Source organism: Equus przewalskii, chromosome 20, assembly GCF_037783145.1.
Source record: "Equus przewalskii isolate Varuska chromosome 20, EquPr2, whole genome shotgun sequence".
In the NCBI taxonomy this organism is placed as follows: domain Eukaryota; kingdom Metazoa; phylum Chordata; class Mammalia; order Perissodactyla; family Equidae; genus Equus; species Equus przewalskii.
Genome location: NC_091850.1, coordinates 9,267,788 through 9,284,952, shown reverse-complemented (window position 1 = coordinate 9,284,952; position 17,165 = coordinate 9,267,788). Strand labels below are relative to the sequence as shown.

Sequence of the window (17,165 nt, the reverse complement as noted above, 5' to 3'; positions counted from 1 at the left end):
CAGTTATGATGGCATGGATAACGCTGTGTGAAGAGAAATTGACTCCCTCCCATGTGTACAATCTCCCCATTCAACTGGTGGGGGAAAGAGGAAGGTGGACAGTCTGCCTCCGTCAAACACACATCCTGAGCAAGACAAAATATAGCTAAGTCTAATCTATAAATTGTCTAAATGGCTCAAAAGTTGTCTGGAGGTGAGAAAAAAGTAATTTTAATTTAATGGAAACTGAAAATTAAGCACATTTCAACATAATTGTTAATAAGCTCTCCTTCAAATAAACCTTTTTATATATGCTTAGCTATTTTCTAAACACAAAAAAGGAATTGAACTAATTTGAAACTTTTCCGTGACTGGGCAGAGGGATCTCTGAACTTTCTAAAGTTGTATACAAAATTGACGTCTATTTGTTTTGGCTCAGGGAAGATGCCTCATAGTTCCCACCAGATTTTTAGAAGGAACAATGACCCATCAAGAGCATGAAGGAATCCCTATGACACACGATCAGCTTCAGAAATGTATACCCAGAATCCTATGCAAACTCCAATATTCCTGTAAAACTTATGAGAAAAGGAAAAAGATAATTGAAGCTAATTGCAACACTGAAGTCCAGGAGTAATTCATGGATTGTAACAGGACGTTTTCACATACTTCCAGCTGGCATGGATAAATTAGAGTAGCTTTCCCTCTTAGTCTCAGATGACAGAGGAGGCTCGAACTGTTACTAGACCACCACTCACCATTAGGGGCCATTTCAAGTATTTTAAAGTTTCAAAGCACATTTCTGAAGTAACTCAAGAAGGTATAAGAGGAAAGCAAATGTATTTTCATTACACAAATTAATGAAAATAACGTAGGATATTTCTCTGAGTTAGCATTTTTCTACAGGTTTATTCAGCCCACAGGATTTCAGAAGGGCAGGTGGATACACTGCAACTAGAGGCAGGATTATCTACAACACTGGAAATCAGAAGCCATGGAAAAACTTCATAGATTCTGAAAATTTATAGACTTCTCACTAAGTTCTCTGAAGCTGAAGCTAACTTTTTTAAAAATTACATTAATGCTTCTGGTTAGGAAAATGGCTCAGAATGAAAATAAATCTTTGTGTCATTAAGCAAAACATTAAAAATATCACAGAAGAAAATGTTGTTCCTGATGCATATGGGTACTGAGCACATGTGCTTCTGACAACGAGGGATCCATTTCTGTACGGCTCAGCAATACAGACGCCCTTTCAAAAGAGCAACCTGTGAACACAGATATTTCCCATACGTCATGAGCTTGTCTTCACCAAAATATTTTCCAGTGAATTATAGAATATGAATTGCCCTCATGCCGTCAGCCATGAGTGAACTTAATCCCATTCAAGAAGTGTGTTTATTACCGAAATCCTGAGCTCCATTCCCCGACTAACAAGTCCTTTTCTTTTTCTCTGTGGCCGTTTTTGTTCTCTTCCTGCTCCCCAAGCCCTAAAGTTCTGGCACTCTGCAGTTGCTGGAGCCTGTCTGCCTCCCCACAAAGCACCAGCCAACTATTGCCATTGCTGCCTGTGGGCCTTCAGTCCCAAAGGGGCTGAGGGTGTGCTTTCTCTCCCTTTCCACTCTGAGACCACTATACTTCTTTCCAGGCCAGATTTCCCAGGTGTAAAGGCAAATCTTACCATCTCCACTCAGAACCCTCCTGTGCTTACACAATTAGTGTTTAACTTCGCAATTCCTGGACAAACTATTTCCAGCTACTTTCATCTTTTATTCTTCTTTCTTTCTACTTTTACCAAAATATCCATCCTAAAGTGTTAAACTTTAAATTAGCTGGGCCTGATCAGTAAAAACATATGGTAAGGTTTGTTCTCATGTCCTTAAATCTGTACAGTTGCTAACATACTTGATTTAGTAATAAAACACTAAAATATTTAGAATTACCCAAGTCCATTCCTTTTATACCATTATTAGTGCCACCAATTATTTCCCATAATTATAGCTAAATATTCTATTTATTTTGTTTTTTCTTAAATTTAAAGCATTCATTTGTCCTTGTGGAATGTTTACTTAACTTTTTCATTTGGCCTAGAAATGTCAGGGGCGAAAACAAGAAAATAATGTTTTCCTGTCTTTTTTTAAATCTTGTCTATCTCTCTTTGCATCTCTACCTTTTCTTCCTGTTTCTATCCCCATGTTATGGTAGCTGTACGCTTTTGCACCCTGATGAGAATATCATACAACTTGAAATGTCTTTCTATACTTTGCCATAGGTCATTTTCAGTGGTGATTCTTAAGACCCTGTTGTTCTCTTTGAACAAGGGTGTAATGTGTTTGTCCATAGGCCTTTCATGTGGCCTGTCCTCTGTCTACTTAGGTGATGTTTCATTCCTCTTCTCAGATTTGTAGCTGGAGGGCAGAATGATGCACACCTCTCCCAGCTGAACTCTCAGATTCTTGTTGTCTTTCCTGAGTTTACCTCTGCTTGCCTGAAGCAATATCACTGCCTACCCTCACTGCCTGGAACAGTGTTACTCTGAACCTCAACTCCAAAATGAGCCCCTCCTGTCTCAGCTCTCACCCAAAGTACTTTACTTTTTAGTGTTACACTGTCCAAATGCTATGCAGCACCAGCAGTTCTGAACGACTTCCCCTCCCCAACTCTTGCCCAGTTATGTTCTGGTGGAAATATCCTTGATAGGAGTAGTAACTTGGTAGGGAGGAATAATATTTGAAAGTTGAAAGAGGGACAAGGAGACAGGCAGTTCGTCATCTTTGGGGGAGAGAGACAGCTGCCTAATTTTCTGAGTGATTCAGATCCTGGGACTCTGGGTCTAGGATCAGACAACAGCAATGGCAGGAAGGGTCCTCCTCTTGATTTTTCGAGGTGTACTCTATCGTGAAGCAGAGCCCAGATATGTCATGAAAAGAACTCTTAATATGATATTGCTCATTGGTTTCAGTTTGGAGGCGATGTGAGTTTACCCTTTTTCTTTAAGTGGAAAGTTGGGAGAAATGGAGGGAGGCTGTAATTAAGGCTGCTAGATAGATGTTGTATTAGATTAGGAGTTTTCCCTGTAGAAGCTTATCTTCTCAAAGTGCCTTTGAATTGTAATCCTTTTTACTCAAGCACCAATAACTTTTCTGAATTTGGTGTTATTTGTGAACCTGATTACTATGCATAGCAGATTGTATTTTACAATGATGGTCACAAAAATATCTCTCATCTCACATGCTCTTCTGCAATGTGACCTTGATATTCTTTCATCAAGAAGTGGAGTCTATTTCTCCACACCCTTGAATCTGGGTAAGACTTGTACATCTTGACCAATAAAATATAGCAGAAGGACACTGTTATAGCACAACGTTTCCTGACCTGGCACTTCGACTTCTTGTTTCTTGGAAAACTTTCTCTTGGGATGCTCATTCTGGGAACTTAGCTGCCATCTTATGAGAAGCCCAAGCTACAAGGAGAGGCTACATATAGGTGCCCCCAAGGCAACAACCCCAGCTGAGCTCCCAGGGGAGAGTTAGAATCAACTGTCACTATGAGAACGAGTCATCTGAAATATCCAGTTCAATAGAACTTTCAGATCATGCATGCCCCAACAGCGCTGTGATTGCAATCAATATAACAGCCCCAAAGTAACCGCCCAGTTGAGCTCAGTCAATCCACAGAACCACAAAAGAAAAGAATACTCTTGTTTTAAGCTGCTAAGGTTTGGGGTGATCTGTTAAGCAGTAAATGATAACCAGAATACTATGTTAAATGGAACCAGATCCTGGGGCTGGCTGGATGGCGCAGCGGTTAAGTGTGCACATTCCACTTCGGTGGCCCAGGGTTCGCTGGTTGGGATTCCAGGTGCGTACATGGCACCACGTGGCAAGCCATGCTGTGGTAGGCATCCCACATATAAAGTAGAGGAAGATGGGCACAGATGTTAGCTCAGGGCCAGTCTTCCTCAGAAAAAAGAGGAGGATTGGCAGGAGATGTTAGTTCAGGGCTTATCTTCCTCGGGAAAAAAAAATGGAAGCGGATCCTGTGAAGCATCATCTGTTTTACTCTCCTAAGTTGACCTTGAGCTATCTCAATGGAAACTTTTTGGAAAACATACAGTAGATCCAGATAACTTTAAGATTAAGGGTAAATTGAACTAATATTAATAGTATTGGTCCAAATAGTATGTAAAAGTGTGTGTGAGAGAGAGAGTATTGGTTGGAATAGCAATTCCCTAGGGCTGCTGTGATAATCACCACAAACCTGGTGGTTTAAAACAACAGAAATTTATTCTCTCACAGTTATGAAGGCCGTAAGTCTGAAATCAAAGTGTCTGTCAACAAGGACATGCTCCTTCTAAAGCTTCTAAGGGAGAATCTTCCCCTGCCTCCTCCAGCTTCTAGTGGCTTTGGGCATGCCTTAGCTTCCTTGGCTTGTGGCTACATCACTTCAACCTCTGCCTCTCTTTTCATGTTGCCTTCTCCTCTACTGTGTGTCTTATCTGTATATCTGTCTGTCTCTCTCTACCCAGATAATCCAGGATTATCTCCTCATCTCAAGATTCTTAACTTAAATACATCTGCAAAGACCCTTTTCTCAAATAAGCTAATATTCTCAGGTTCCAGGGATTTGACATGGATATCTTTTGGCGGTCATTTTTTGGCCTACTGCCATTGGTATGAGAAGGAAAGAGTGGAAGGAAGTCCCTGTCACCCTAAGTTTACAAGATAGGTAAATAAAGCTTATAATTATCAAGCAAGTGAATCAGTTCATTGCATAGAGTTTCAAAAACAGATGGTAGTTTATGATGCAGTGTGAGTGCTTTCCATAAGATTGATGATCAAGCGTGGGCTACTCTCTGTATTTGCCTTCTGTTCAGTTGTTATGATCACTGAGTGTGAGATAAATGTAGGCTGAGTGAGAACTTATAAAGATATTCAAATCAAGTTCAATTAAGGATTACATGGATACTAACAAGGTTAACTTTGTCAAACAATAAAGGATGACTTTTTATTACACCACTGTGGAATTCCCCTGGCAACCTGCTTACACTGACCACATGTTAGCGATATTTAGCCATTCTCTGACTTTTGATCATCCCTCTCATATAATTACCATAAATATGTTGCTTATTTCCTTCACTTCAATTCTGATTTTTTTCTCTGAACTGTTCCAGCTCTATCCTGGTCCTTAAAACAATCTAAGCTTCTTACTCACCCTGTAGTCTCTGAGGGAGAAGAACTCATAGGAAAAACTCATGGCTCATATCCTCACACTAAGAAGTGTAAGAACTAGTTAAGTGGGATGCCAACTAAATATGCCAATAGTTTGATAATATGATGTCTGCTGCCAAATTCACTGCAACACCCAATGTTAATGTTGGCAATTGTGTTATCAGACGGTTATGTCTTGTAAATTCAATCACCATTGATTGAAATTGTGCAATAACTGAGCCAAGAATAAACAGATAATTAACTCCCTCTGCTGAGCCATCCACATAATCCAGTAAATACTTCCATTGGTCAAAAAAGTTGATTTTGAAATATAGAGAATTATTGTATTTAAACATTATCTCATACACAGATAGACTTCTAATATTTAAACATTCTCTCTCTCTCTCATAGAGACACACACACACACACAGAGGAGAAATGGCTATGATGTGATTTGCCAAAAAAAAGCAACATAGAAACTAACAAATGTCAGAAATTAGAAAACCCTGCCCTTCTCTAGTCTTAGAGAAGAATGGCAAAATGGAAATATAGACAATATTTGTCATACTATATTCCTCTCCTAGTCCATAAATCTGATTATTGGGGACCATATTCTGAGTCAAAAACTAAGCAGTTTTTTAAAAATACTAATGCCATAAAATAAAACTATCACTTGTATTAGAGCACATTCAATGAGATTAGTGACACCTGTAGATATATGTAATGCAGAGGGTCCAAGTTTTGCATGTTTAACCAGTTTATTGAACAATCTAAACAAGAAACACTTTTATTTTCCACCAATTATTTTCAAACATGATCTATGAGACCTACCTTCCATGCTCCCTAATGACATCTCAAGCATATTCCCATTTTAGTGAGGATAGTTAAACTTCAGGTATTAAAAAAAATCCATTAAAATCAAATGCAACTTCACATTCTGTCTCAAACTTAATGTACGCCAACAAATACTAGGGGATGAGTTGTCAGTCTCCCCTTCTTATAGGCTTTCCCAATCCCTACAAGTTTTCTTATGTCCCCTGTTAATTGGAAAATCCTCTATATTAGTTTGCCAGGGCTGCCATAACAAAATGCCACAGACTGAGTAGCTTAAACAACAGAAATTTATTTTCTCATAGTTCTATAGGCTGGAAGTCCAAAATCAAGGTGCTGGCATGGTTGGTTTCACCTAAGGCGTCTGTCCTTGGCTTGCATGTGAGTGTCTTCCCACTGTGTCCTCACATGGCATTTCCTCTGTGCATGCACATCCCAGGTATCTATTTCTCTTCTTATAAGGACACCAGTCCTGTTGGATTAGGGCCCCACCATTATAGCCTCATATAACTTTAATCACCTCCTTAAAGGCCCTGTCCCCAAAAATAGTCACACCGGGGAGTAGGGCTTCAATACAAATTTTAGAAGAATGCAATTCAGTCCATAATATCCTCCTTTTCCTTACTCTCAGTGAAAGAAAGGGGAAATTCCACAACGTCCTTCATCACTTGATGAGGTAGAGGTGGTTAGAGTCTCAGCTCCAGTTTGGCTAACTCTTGGTAATCCATAGATAGAGCCTTGTAGCTCCTTGGTACTCTCTTAAGGTACTTTTTATCTATTTTCTAGGTGGAAGGCTTTAGCTAAAATTCAGAGAGAAGAGGAAATGTCCTACCTAATATCCAGTTACCATGAAAAAGTCTGTCTTTTATTCAAGACCTTGATCCTACAGGTAAATGCATTCCCTTCCTCCTCTGGATTGCCAAAGCATTTGTTTGGTGCTTGCCATCTGATACTTACCACTGTCTGTCATTTGAGAAAAGACTTGGCTCTAGGTTTCTTGACAGCAGGAACCATATTTTACGTTTTATGGGGGCTATATATATCCCCCACAAAGTGTTTGATACTACATTCAAATGCAGTGGCCACTAACTAATTAACTGATGGTTTGAGATAAGAGAAAATGAAATAACTTATTGAGCTAGAGTGGGAAGTAGGAGCAGGAGGCAGCCATAGCTCACAAAGGGAAGTGAGGTCAGATTTCTTTATCTTTGGCTTCAAAGTTATCTCAGTAATAATCTCTGTTACCCACAGAAGCAATCACCATGAACCAAAAACCACTCTCCCATAAATCAAGGCCTTCCATGACACATATCCAAACAGTTGCCACTGTGACTTTCTCTGGTGTGCCAGTGTTCCCAGTAAGGAAGAGAATAGAGGCGGCAGCATTGATACTTTATTGCCCCTTCCCTTCCCCAGGGACTTCACTGTTAACAAGGAATTTACTTCCAGTCTTGGGACATTGACAGTCCTTACCCCTCCTACCACTAGGTGATCACATAGCTCCGAGATACCAAAAAAGTCATTTTATTAAAATTTAGGAAACTTAAGCCAAATCAAATTTGAAGTAAGCCCTATCTCATCCCATTTTGTATGCAAGAAAAAAGAGGGTCATTTTTGACTAGTTAGGTATTAAATGCTAACAAGTATAAATGGGAAAACGAAGTAAGCTATTAAGAGTTTTAGGTTAACACCTCTGGCATAACCTTAATCCAGTGCTTCAGCATTGTCAGTGCCTTACTGCCCACATGGCAGTGCTTTCTACCTGTTCCGTTTAGGTTCTAAAGCATCTTTTAACTCGTCTTTCAGATCGATTAAAGGCACATATACCAGAGCTTACGTAACATTGGTATATATAAACCCTTCTCTGTGCAAGCGTCCACCTGTTTTAAAATAAGAATTAATATAGCAGGGGTAGACTCCTCCATTGTCTCTTGATTTAGCCATAGATATTGAGTTACATGGAATGTGATGTTGAGTCTACTACCTGGCTCAGTTTCATGGCTGTACTTGGAAATGATACTCTTGGCATTAAATGTAGATAGGTCACAACTTGTTGACTAACTCTGGATGGAATGTTTTCCTTTGGGGTCTTCTGGTATTTTCTGAAACAGCAATTGATCACTGAAAAGGGAAAATGAAAGAAGGAGAAAGTTAGCTCTCCACCCAATTACTCACTAAAATGAGTAAGACTATAGTGTAAAGAACACAGGCTGAATTCATGTAATATAAAGTAATGAAAAGACAACTGCTCTCAGCATCCTCACTTAAGTGTTCAAGCTCTTAAAAATGAAATAAATGCATTGCCATTTCTGGTTTTTTAATAATGAATTTCCATTAGCTACTAAGGAAAGAGAAAGGACCACTACATATCCCTGAGCTAAGCACTTAGGGACCAAGCACAAAAACTTTTCCTCCTCAATTGTTTAAAAGTCAAGAATATTTTGGGGCTGGCCCCGTGGCCGAGTGGTTAAGTTTGCGCGCTCCGCTGCAGGCGGCCCAGTGTTTCGTTAGTTCGAATCCTGGGCGCGGACATGGCACTGCTCATCAGACCACGCTGAGGCAGCGTCCCACATGCCACAACTAGAAGAACCCACAACGAAGAATACACAACTACGTACCGGGGGGCTTTGGGGATAAAAAGGAAAAAATAAAATCTTTAAAAAAAAAAAAAAAAGTCAAGAATATTTAGCCAAAAAAAGAGATAAGGCACAGAAGAAGGCAACACCAACCAACAAAAGGCATGTGTTGTGTTTGGTTTAGTGAAGGAAAGTTCTGTTGAAGATGACCTCAAAAAGGAGAATCATGCAAGAGAAAAGAGTGGATTATCTTTACATTTTCTCTATAGAAAATGATATCACAAAATCGTTGTATGATGAGACAAAGAGTATGCAAATAGAAAAAAGAATTATTATGGAGACTTTAGGAAGTTAATTAATAATAAATATTTTATTTTTTTCTGTACTAGTCAAACAGCAAAAAGGAAATAAAGGTCAAACAATAAAACACAATTGCTTCCTCTTTCAAAACGCCTGCAATCTGATATAAAGAAGCCACTCAAAAATTTAATAATGTTTTCAGGAGGAAATAAAGATATCCCACATTGACAGAAAGCTTTGCATTTGTATTTTACATCATGTTCCTTCGTTCATTCAATGAATAATTATTGAGTCTCTTTAAAGGTAGGACATTATGTGGATATAGGGCTTTAATTATTATTTTTTAAGATATTGTATTTTATTTACTGTATTAGTCAGGGCTTTTTTGGTTGCCAGTGACAGAATCCCAATTAAAACTAATCAACTTAAAAAACTCTTGGGGCCAGCAGTTAAAGTTCACCATGCTCAGCTTGGTCAGTCCAGGTTTGCGGGTTCTGATCCCAGTGGGGACCTACTTCACTCATCGGCCAAACTGTTGAGGCATCACACATACAAAAAGTAAAGGAAGATTAGCACAGATGTTAGCTCAGGGCTAATCATCCTCAAGCAACAAAAAAAAGAGGGAGATTGGCAACGGATGTTGGCTCAGGGTGAATCTTCCTCACCAAAAACAAACAAATGACTCTTGGCTCACATATTTGAAAAAGCATGCAACTTCCATATAGATCCAGTTCATTATTATAGGAATCTTCTCTCTTCATCTCTTGGTTCTTCATTTCTCTATGTTAACTTTATTCTTAGGTCTACCATTGCATAGGTTAAATGGCCACCAGAAGTTCCAAACTTAATGTCTATCAACTTAGCACCTCAGTGAAAAGAGAGTACTTTTCCAATAGTTCCAACTAAAGTCTCAGGGCACCTGTTCTTTGGCTTTTATTAACTTAGTTTATATCATGTGACTGCCCTTGAACCAATCCCTGGGGCCAGAGAGAATGAATATACTGATTTGTCAAGTTCATGTCTGCCCTGTAATCAAGAGACAACTAAGCCCCACCCAAATGCCCAAGAATTAAATAAAGGACCAGTGATTCCCCAAGCAAAAAGAGGGAGTGGATACCCAGAAGTAAAAATAACACCTACACACTACATCTATACTCAAGAAACTACAGACTAGAATAAGACATAAGTACATAAAAGCTATTATGTCTCTCTCTCTCCCTTCTTCTCTTGCTCTCTCTCTTCCTCTCTCTCTCTCTCTATATATAGCTATACACAAAGACACACATACATATAGTGGTGTGATGATAAATGTTTAACTGGCTCTCTAGGGAAAAAAAAGTCCTGATTTGTAGTGTTTTCCAATTTCAGTGGTGTGTTTCCACCATAGCCGATTTCACTCTACCAATATGATGTCACTGAATGTGGAATTGGGAAGAGGTGCATGCTCACATTCAGCTCTTATGAGCCAGTATGAACTGTCTCCAGCACACCATTGTAACAATTAAAGAAAAGGTAGAAGAAGTTACCTCCACTTGAGGTAATCAGAGGAGGCTTAACATAGAATGTGGCATATGATCTAACCTTTAAAGAATACCTGCAAGTTCATTGTATGTGTTGTAGAATAAAAAAATAAGGGAGGGTTTACTTTGATCTCAAAGAATCAGAGTTGGAAAAGTGAGACATTTTAGGACAGGTTGTTCTTAAGTGTTTAGGTTATATCACCCTGAGCCCCCTATCAAGTTAGCCTTGACATAACATTTCATGGAGGAGGAGTGGCTGTATTGTGGAAGATTTCTGTATTCTGAGGGTCCCTCATCAGTAGAATTTAGAATCCATTCTAATGCTCTATCTTCTAAAGTCATCTTGTTTTATTATTTCAACTCTTCTAACACCAGACCTGATTTATGTATAAATGTAAATATAGCTACACTCACTTCAATTTTTTAAAAAAATAGTCATGTTGACTCAAGATGAATGCATCGGGAGAAATAACACAAAATTAAATTTGCATAAAGAAGTAATATAGACTTCTGGTTTCAGCTCTGACACACCAAGAGCTTCAAAGTTATCATTCCTATCCTTACAACAAGAAACAGTTAAAAAAAACTGAAAATGAATGACTTTTTCTTGGGCCTCCATCAGAGAAAAGACATCACAGGGCAAACACCCACCCCAAAATCTGGAAAGAAAAATGAGTCCAGAAAATCACAGCCAAGATATGATTACCTAGAGCAGAAGCTGATAGATCCATAAACTGGTAGGAACACTAAGTGGTCATTTTGATGACTTTCTGGAGGCTGAATGTGGACTAGAATGAGAATGAGAAACTCCTGGAGGTCACAGATTTAGGGCAGACCCATGTTTTCAAGAGTTTACCACCAGCAACCCCACCATGTTCTCACAGTAAAGACCTGAGAAAGAGCAATCAATGTAAAATAAGCCCAAGGCGTTCTCCATTACAAAGGTCTGGTAAGTAAGAGAAAAGACTTTACCAGAGCCTTATCCCAGCTAGGAGAAGGACATTCCTTACCCTCCTGCCCACTCTAGACTTCCTGTCTTACCTAAGTGGAGAAATAAAAGCTATACCATGGAAAAATAATTATAAAGGTCACAGACCTGAGACACAGGACTATTAATCATATTATAGAATACATCACCTCCCCCCACAGTTTACCACGACACCAGCAGGGCTCCAATATAACTACTTTGGATTATAGCTCCAAGAGCTGCAAGACACAGACTCTCTCTTGGGAGGGGCACTTAGGAAAGCCCAAAGTCAAGAGAGGAGACAAAACAAGATCCTGGCACCTGCAGCTACAGCAAACATTAAACACAGCCCAATTCCTAGCCAAATTATCACATTAAAGGCCTATTTACCTTAGTTACCTGATACAAACATGTCTGGCTTGTGATGAAAAAGTTACATGGCACGACAAAAGGGAAGGAAAAAGCACAATCTGAAGAGGCAAAGCAATCATAAAAACCAAACTCAGATATGACACAGATGCTGGAATTGTCAGAAAGGTAACTTAAAATACCTATAATTATTATGTTAAAGGCTCTAATAGAAAAAGTAGACAATAGGCAAGAACAGATGGCTAACATAAGCAGAGAGATGCAAATTCTAAGAAAAAATTAAGAGAAAATGCTAGAAATTAAAAACACAAATGAAGAATGAAGAACAGAAATGAAGAATGCCTTTGAAGGGATCATTAGCAGACTGCACATGGTCAGGGAAAGAATCAGTAAGCTTGAAGATAGGTTAAGAAGTAATACACTCAGAGCTAGGTCTAAGCAATGGAGAGTTCACCTCTTGTTGAGAACCCCAGAAGGCATCCCTTCACTACCCAGTAATTCCAGGGACCATTACTACTTCTAATGAAAAGTGATAATGGGATGAAGTAAGCACAGTCAAATTTGGCACTTATAGCCAACCATTATATAGCATATCTCCAGGTCTTATATTAGCCATTTATAATTTTATGCAAATAAAATGAAGTTGCCATATTATCTCTCTTGAAGTATATTTGCATTACGAATTTTACAATTGTGGATTTAAGGCCTTGCCTCCTATGGAAGGAAGAACAAACTCCAGGGAGGAAGCGGGTGATGGAGGGCCTCCTTATTAAGCTGGGAAACACAACTCTGCCCCTACTCAAAAGGCAGCCCTGCTTGGGATTGTTGTGTGTGCTGCTTTCCAGGCACAGGTGAGAACAGAGATCTGAGAACAGCAGTATTAGGAAGGTGAGCAGTGGGATGCTGCAGGATAAGGGGCAGGCTGAGCCTTGGGGATTAAAGGGCCAGGGCTCCTCCAGTATCATGACAACCTCATTAGGTTATTACATCCAAGAGCAGGAAGAATCTGAAGCGAGTTTCAGGGAGATCATCAGAGTGAGTCCAGGGGTGAGAAAATCAAATCCTGTGTGAAAAGGTTACCTAAACTTGGATTTTTCAACTGAGAAAAGAGATGGCAATAAATATTTTTAACATCAATAAGTGAAAAGAGAATGGTGACCAGCTGGTTCTTTTCCAGAGGACAGAATTCAGAAGAAGGCTTTAGAGCATAATGGGATAGATTCAGAGGATATATTGTTACACGTTTAAATGGGCTGCTTGAAGGACCGTGGAAACAGAAGCAATTCTTATTAACTGTGGACGGTTTCATCCTTTACTGAGGCCAGAGGAGATACCTCAACCAGCTCCCAGACCTTGATTAGAAGATAGGTCCTGGCCTGCATTCTGCTAACAATTTGCTTTTATTTCGTCAAGAAATTCTGGCAACTAATTTGTTCATCTGTCAAATGCAAATGGAGTGAAATCTCTTTCCAAAACCATTCATTACAGTCATTTTTATAAACACAGCAGTCTGTCTTATATCCAAGAGTGCTCGGTTATTAACAAATCAAAAGTATCACATTATAGGAGTTCTTATTTATAAAGCAATCCTCGTGGTACACAACTCAAAGATGACATCACAGTGTCCTTCCACTGGAAATATCCTACTGATGTAAATAAAATCACTACCAGGAAGTACTGTAAGGTTTAAAAAAGAGAAAATTCTTCTTACCAGATAACCAGACCCTATTTCACGGTATTCAGCTGACTCACTTTCTTGACAAGCTTCAACTGTAATATCTGCCTTAGTGTGTTCAGAGGACCATCAAGCATGTATCCAGTAATTGTTGAAGATAACTCTGTTTCTTATATTTATCAAAAAAAAAAATACTGTAGTCCCTCAGGTTTCAATGATTTGGTTTCATAAGAAATTACTCATCTTGTTTTTTCAGTCTTCTAAAATTGTTTCAACTGGAAGGCCCATTTTAGTTAGCTAAGTAATTGTTTCATGCAGAATCTAATAATTTTTCAAATTTAAAGATGTTTCATTTTTATATACTACCCAAACAAAAATGTTGTTTGCCTCAAATCAATATTTGTCTCATAAATAGATCTCTCTCAAGACTCCTAGCCAGATTATTTTTAAATCACAAATTCTGATAAACTGAACAATGTTACAAGTTTTACAAATCTTAGGCTTGGCTCAAAAAATCTATTCAACCCTTACCCTTCCACTCTAATGAGAATAATATATCAAAGGGATAGTAAAGGAGAAAGAGGATCATTAACTTCACCATGAAGCAAAAGATATGATGTATGAAATATTCATTAGCACAAAGAGCATTGACTGATGGGAACAAAAGATAATGAGGGGTAATATCTGAACAAATGTTGCAGAAATAATTCAGGAGAATAATTGAATGATCACTCTCCATTGCTTTTGGTGGGTGTATAGTGGAAAGTTAAGGAGATTGACAGTAAATCTGCTTTTATTTACCACCTTCTTAAAGATAGTCTCAAAGAAGTATGAGGACATTCACTGCCCATAATAAACTGGCCATGCTTTTAGAATACATAGGGACTGAGATACCTGTTATATTTGTTCCAAGTATCTAAATGGGAGTGTTCCCCTTATTTGATAGTGGAAATATGGCAGGTGTAAACAATATAGTCAATATTGTCACTACTGAGTTACTAGATACTGACTTAAAATCTACACTTATCTGCAATAAAAGAAAACAAGCATGTTTATTATAAATTGCTTTAAATCTTGTTTTGGAAATAGATATAATAGAAAAAATAAATTAAAAGTTAGCAAGACATAGCAAAAAGTAACCACATAAACCAGTTCTTCCAAAGGCTACACTGAACAACATGAATTAATGGAAAGAACATAATGGATGGGATGCTTGGTTCCCATCCTAACTCTGCTACTCTGGGCCCCAGTTCCTCCATGTCCATTATCAGGGAGTTGTTAGATTTGCAATCCATAAGGAAAATTCAAGCTCTAAAATTACATGACTGTAGACACTGCTGTACTAATATAACTAACATTTGTGCAGAGTTTTATCATTTACACTGACTCTTTACAACAGTCCTGTGAGATAAGAGTTATCCTCTCCAATTTATTTATTTATTTATTTATTTATTTATTTATTGATTTATTTATTTATTTAGAGGAAGGTTAGCCCTGATCCAACATCTGCTGCCAATCTTCTTCTTTTTGCTGAGGAAGACTGGCCCTGAGCTAACATCCATGCCCATCTTCCTCCCATTTATATGTGGGATGCCTACCACAGCATGGCGTGCCAAGGGGTGCCATGTCCGCCCCCGGGATCCCAACCAGGAAACCCCCGGCTGCTGAAGGGAACATGCACACTTAACAGCTGCGCCACCTGCCGGCCCTCCTTTCCAATTTATTAATGAAGAAATGCCATTGAATAAAATAAGTTGAGGAAGGTGATCAATGTCCCGGTGTTCTTAAGTGCAGAGGTGAGACTTGAACTCAAATCCATTAAGGTCAAATCCCGTGTTCTCGGTGCATCATTCTGAGCACCAGGCATCTCTTTATAATTTGCAGTACTACTTCAAAGCCTTGAAGTGATCCCTGGAATGCTAACCAACAGAATGAGGGTTTGCAAGCCCTTCAGGCTCAGCATACGATCGAGCCTTTAACTTTACTGAGAGAATACAAGTTTTTGGATGGGAACTCGCCCAACTTTTTATTTACAGTTACAAACTTATCTTGGGCAATGTAGTAATACAGGAGCTGTCCCAACCTTACCTCAAAGTTAATTTCTTCGCTGCAGCTTTGGATTCCATCTCTTCCTGCTCTCTTGAGAATCTTGAATCAATGATCTCTTCTCCTCTTTGCATATTCATATTCATTCTCTCCCCCACAACTGGGTCTTTCTCATCAGTTTTTGGACACATTCCAGTCTCTAATACATGTAAAACCCTAATTTGTCTACATTCCCCATATCAGCAACTCCTCTATCATTCTCCTGTTAACCAAAATGAGCAGCTTTATAAGGCAAAAGTAAGTTTTAAAGAAAAGAGAGGCTTTATTAAAAGGTTTGCAAACTGGGGAAGTACACCTCAACCTGCAAGTTGATAGGTGCGCCCCTCTCCGTCTTGGGTGGCTGGTATTTAAAGGAAAAAAGTGCAGAGTTTGCAAGGCAAACGCTGAGTCCAGTTCTAATGGTCGCCCTTTCCAGCTATAATGTATCTTGCGCCTGGGGCTTTCTAAATGTCCTAACTACAGGGAAAGATGACTGCATTGTTCTCCGGCCATCTGGGGACAGTCAAGGTTAAAATGTAATTTTTTATTTCTGCCCATAATTCAGCCTTGAGGTGATCATTGTAACCATCACCTGGACTCTGGCCTCCCTCTTATCTTCGTCTTTTATCACTCCTTTCTTTCGCATTCTCACTTCTCAAGACACTTCACAAAACTTCCAGATTCTCCTTCCTCACTTTTCGCTCATTACTCAACCCATTACAATCTGGTTTCCAACCCCAATAATCCAATAAAACCTGTCTCATAAATATCATCCTTGAGCAGCTGAGCCCAAATTTTTATATTCATTCCTGACTTCACTCTAGCTTTGACTACTGACCTTGACATTGCGTCAAATTCCTGATGTCCATAACCTTTCTCCCAAAACCTGTTGCTCTTCCAGTACTCCCCAAATGCACAATTAAACTCACTAATTATGCAAACCAAAAGCCTTGGAATTATCCTTGACCGCTCTCTCTTCCTCCCTCCTCCTACTCAGCCATCACTCAATCCTAAAAATCTCATGGATCTATCCCCTACTCTCTATTTCCATTACCAACAAAAGAAGACCTAGCCACCATCTCTTCCTTACACTACTGCAGTGATTCCCTAAGTAGTCACCTAACATCCGCTCTTGCTATCTTTAAAGAGTGGACAAAGTAATCCTCTTAAGATGCAAATCTTATCACATTCACTCATTTCTTGAAATATAACCTTATTTTCCTTTTGGTTTTAGGGTTGCCTATAATGCTGCATGCTTTGGCCCCTACCCATCTCTCCAGCCTCACTTTGTACCTCTCATTCTCTCCATTCCAGCCACACTGGCCCTCTTTCAGGCCCTTGTTTGTGCCATGCTCACTCCCAGCACTGGACCTTTGCACAAGCCATTCTCTTGTCCTAAAAAGCTCTTTTGTCCTCCTTTAACTAGTTAATACCTACATATTTTCATCTCTTAGTGATGTCATGTGCGTAAAATACTATGAAAACAATAGAGGAGATAGAAGCTATCCTGGGAGGAAGCCTAAGAAGACTTCCATAGAGTCCCAGGCCGCTTGTCTGATTCATGAATGAACAGAGTCAGGTGAAGGGAGAAAAAGTAGGATTCCCGGCAAGAGGACAGTAAGGAAAATGGAACAGAGAGATTGGCATTGTTGG

At 39.1% G+C, this 17,165-nt stretch overlaps 1 protein-coding gene across 13 annotated transcripts in view; it reads left to right on the top strand.

Annotated features, from left to right (window-relative positions):
- Positions 1–17,165, top strand: part of RNF180 (ring finger protein 180) — a 276,981-nt gene that overhangs the window by 18,595 nt on the left and 241,221 nt on the right. For 8 of the 13 annotated variants that reach the window (XM_070587466.1, XM_070587463.1, XM_070587478.1 and 5 more), the window contains one exon: positions 6,807–6,909. The exons of the other annotated variants lie outside the window; for them this stretch is intronic. In XM_070587466.1, coding sequence (XP_070443567.1) covers positions 6,844–6,909 — 66 coding nt within the window. In that variant the 5' untranslated portion in view covers positions 6,807–6,843. The remainder of the gene's footprint in view (positions 1–6,806; positions 6,910–17,165) is intronic. 13 annotated transcript variants of the gene reach the window in all.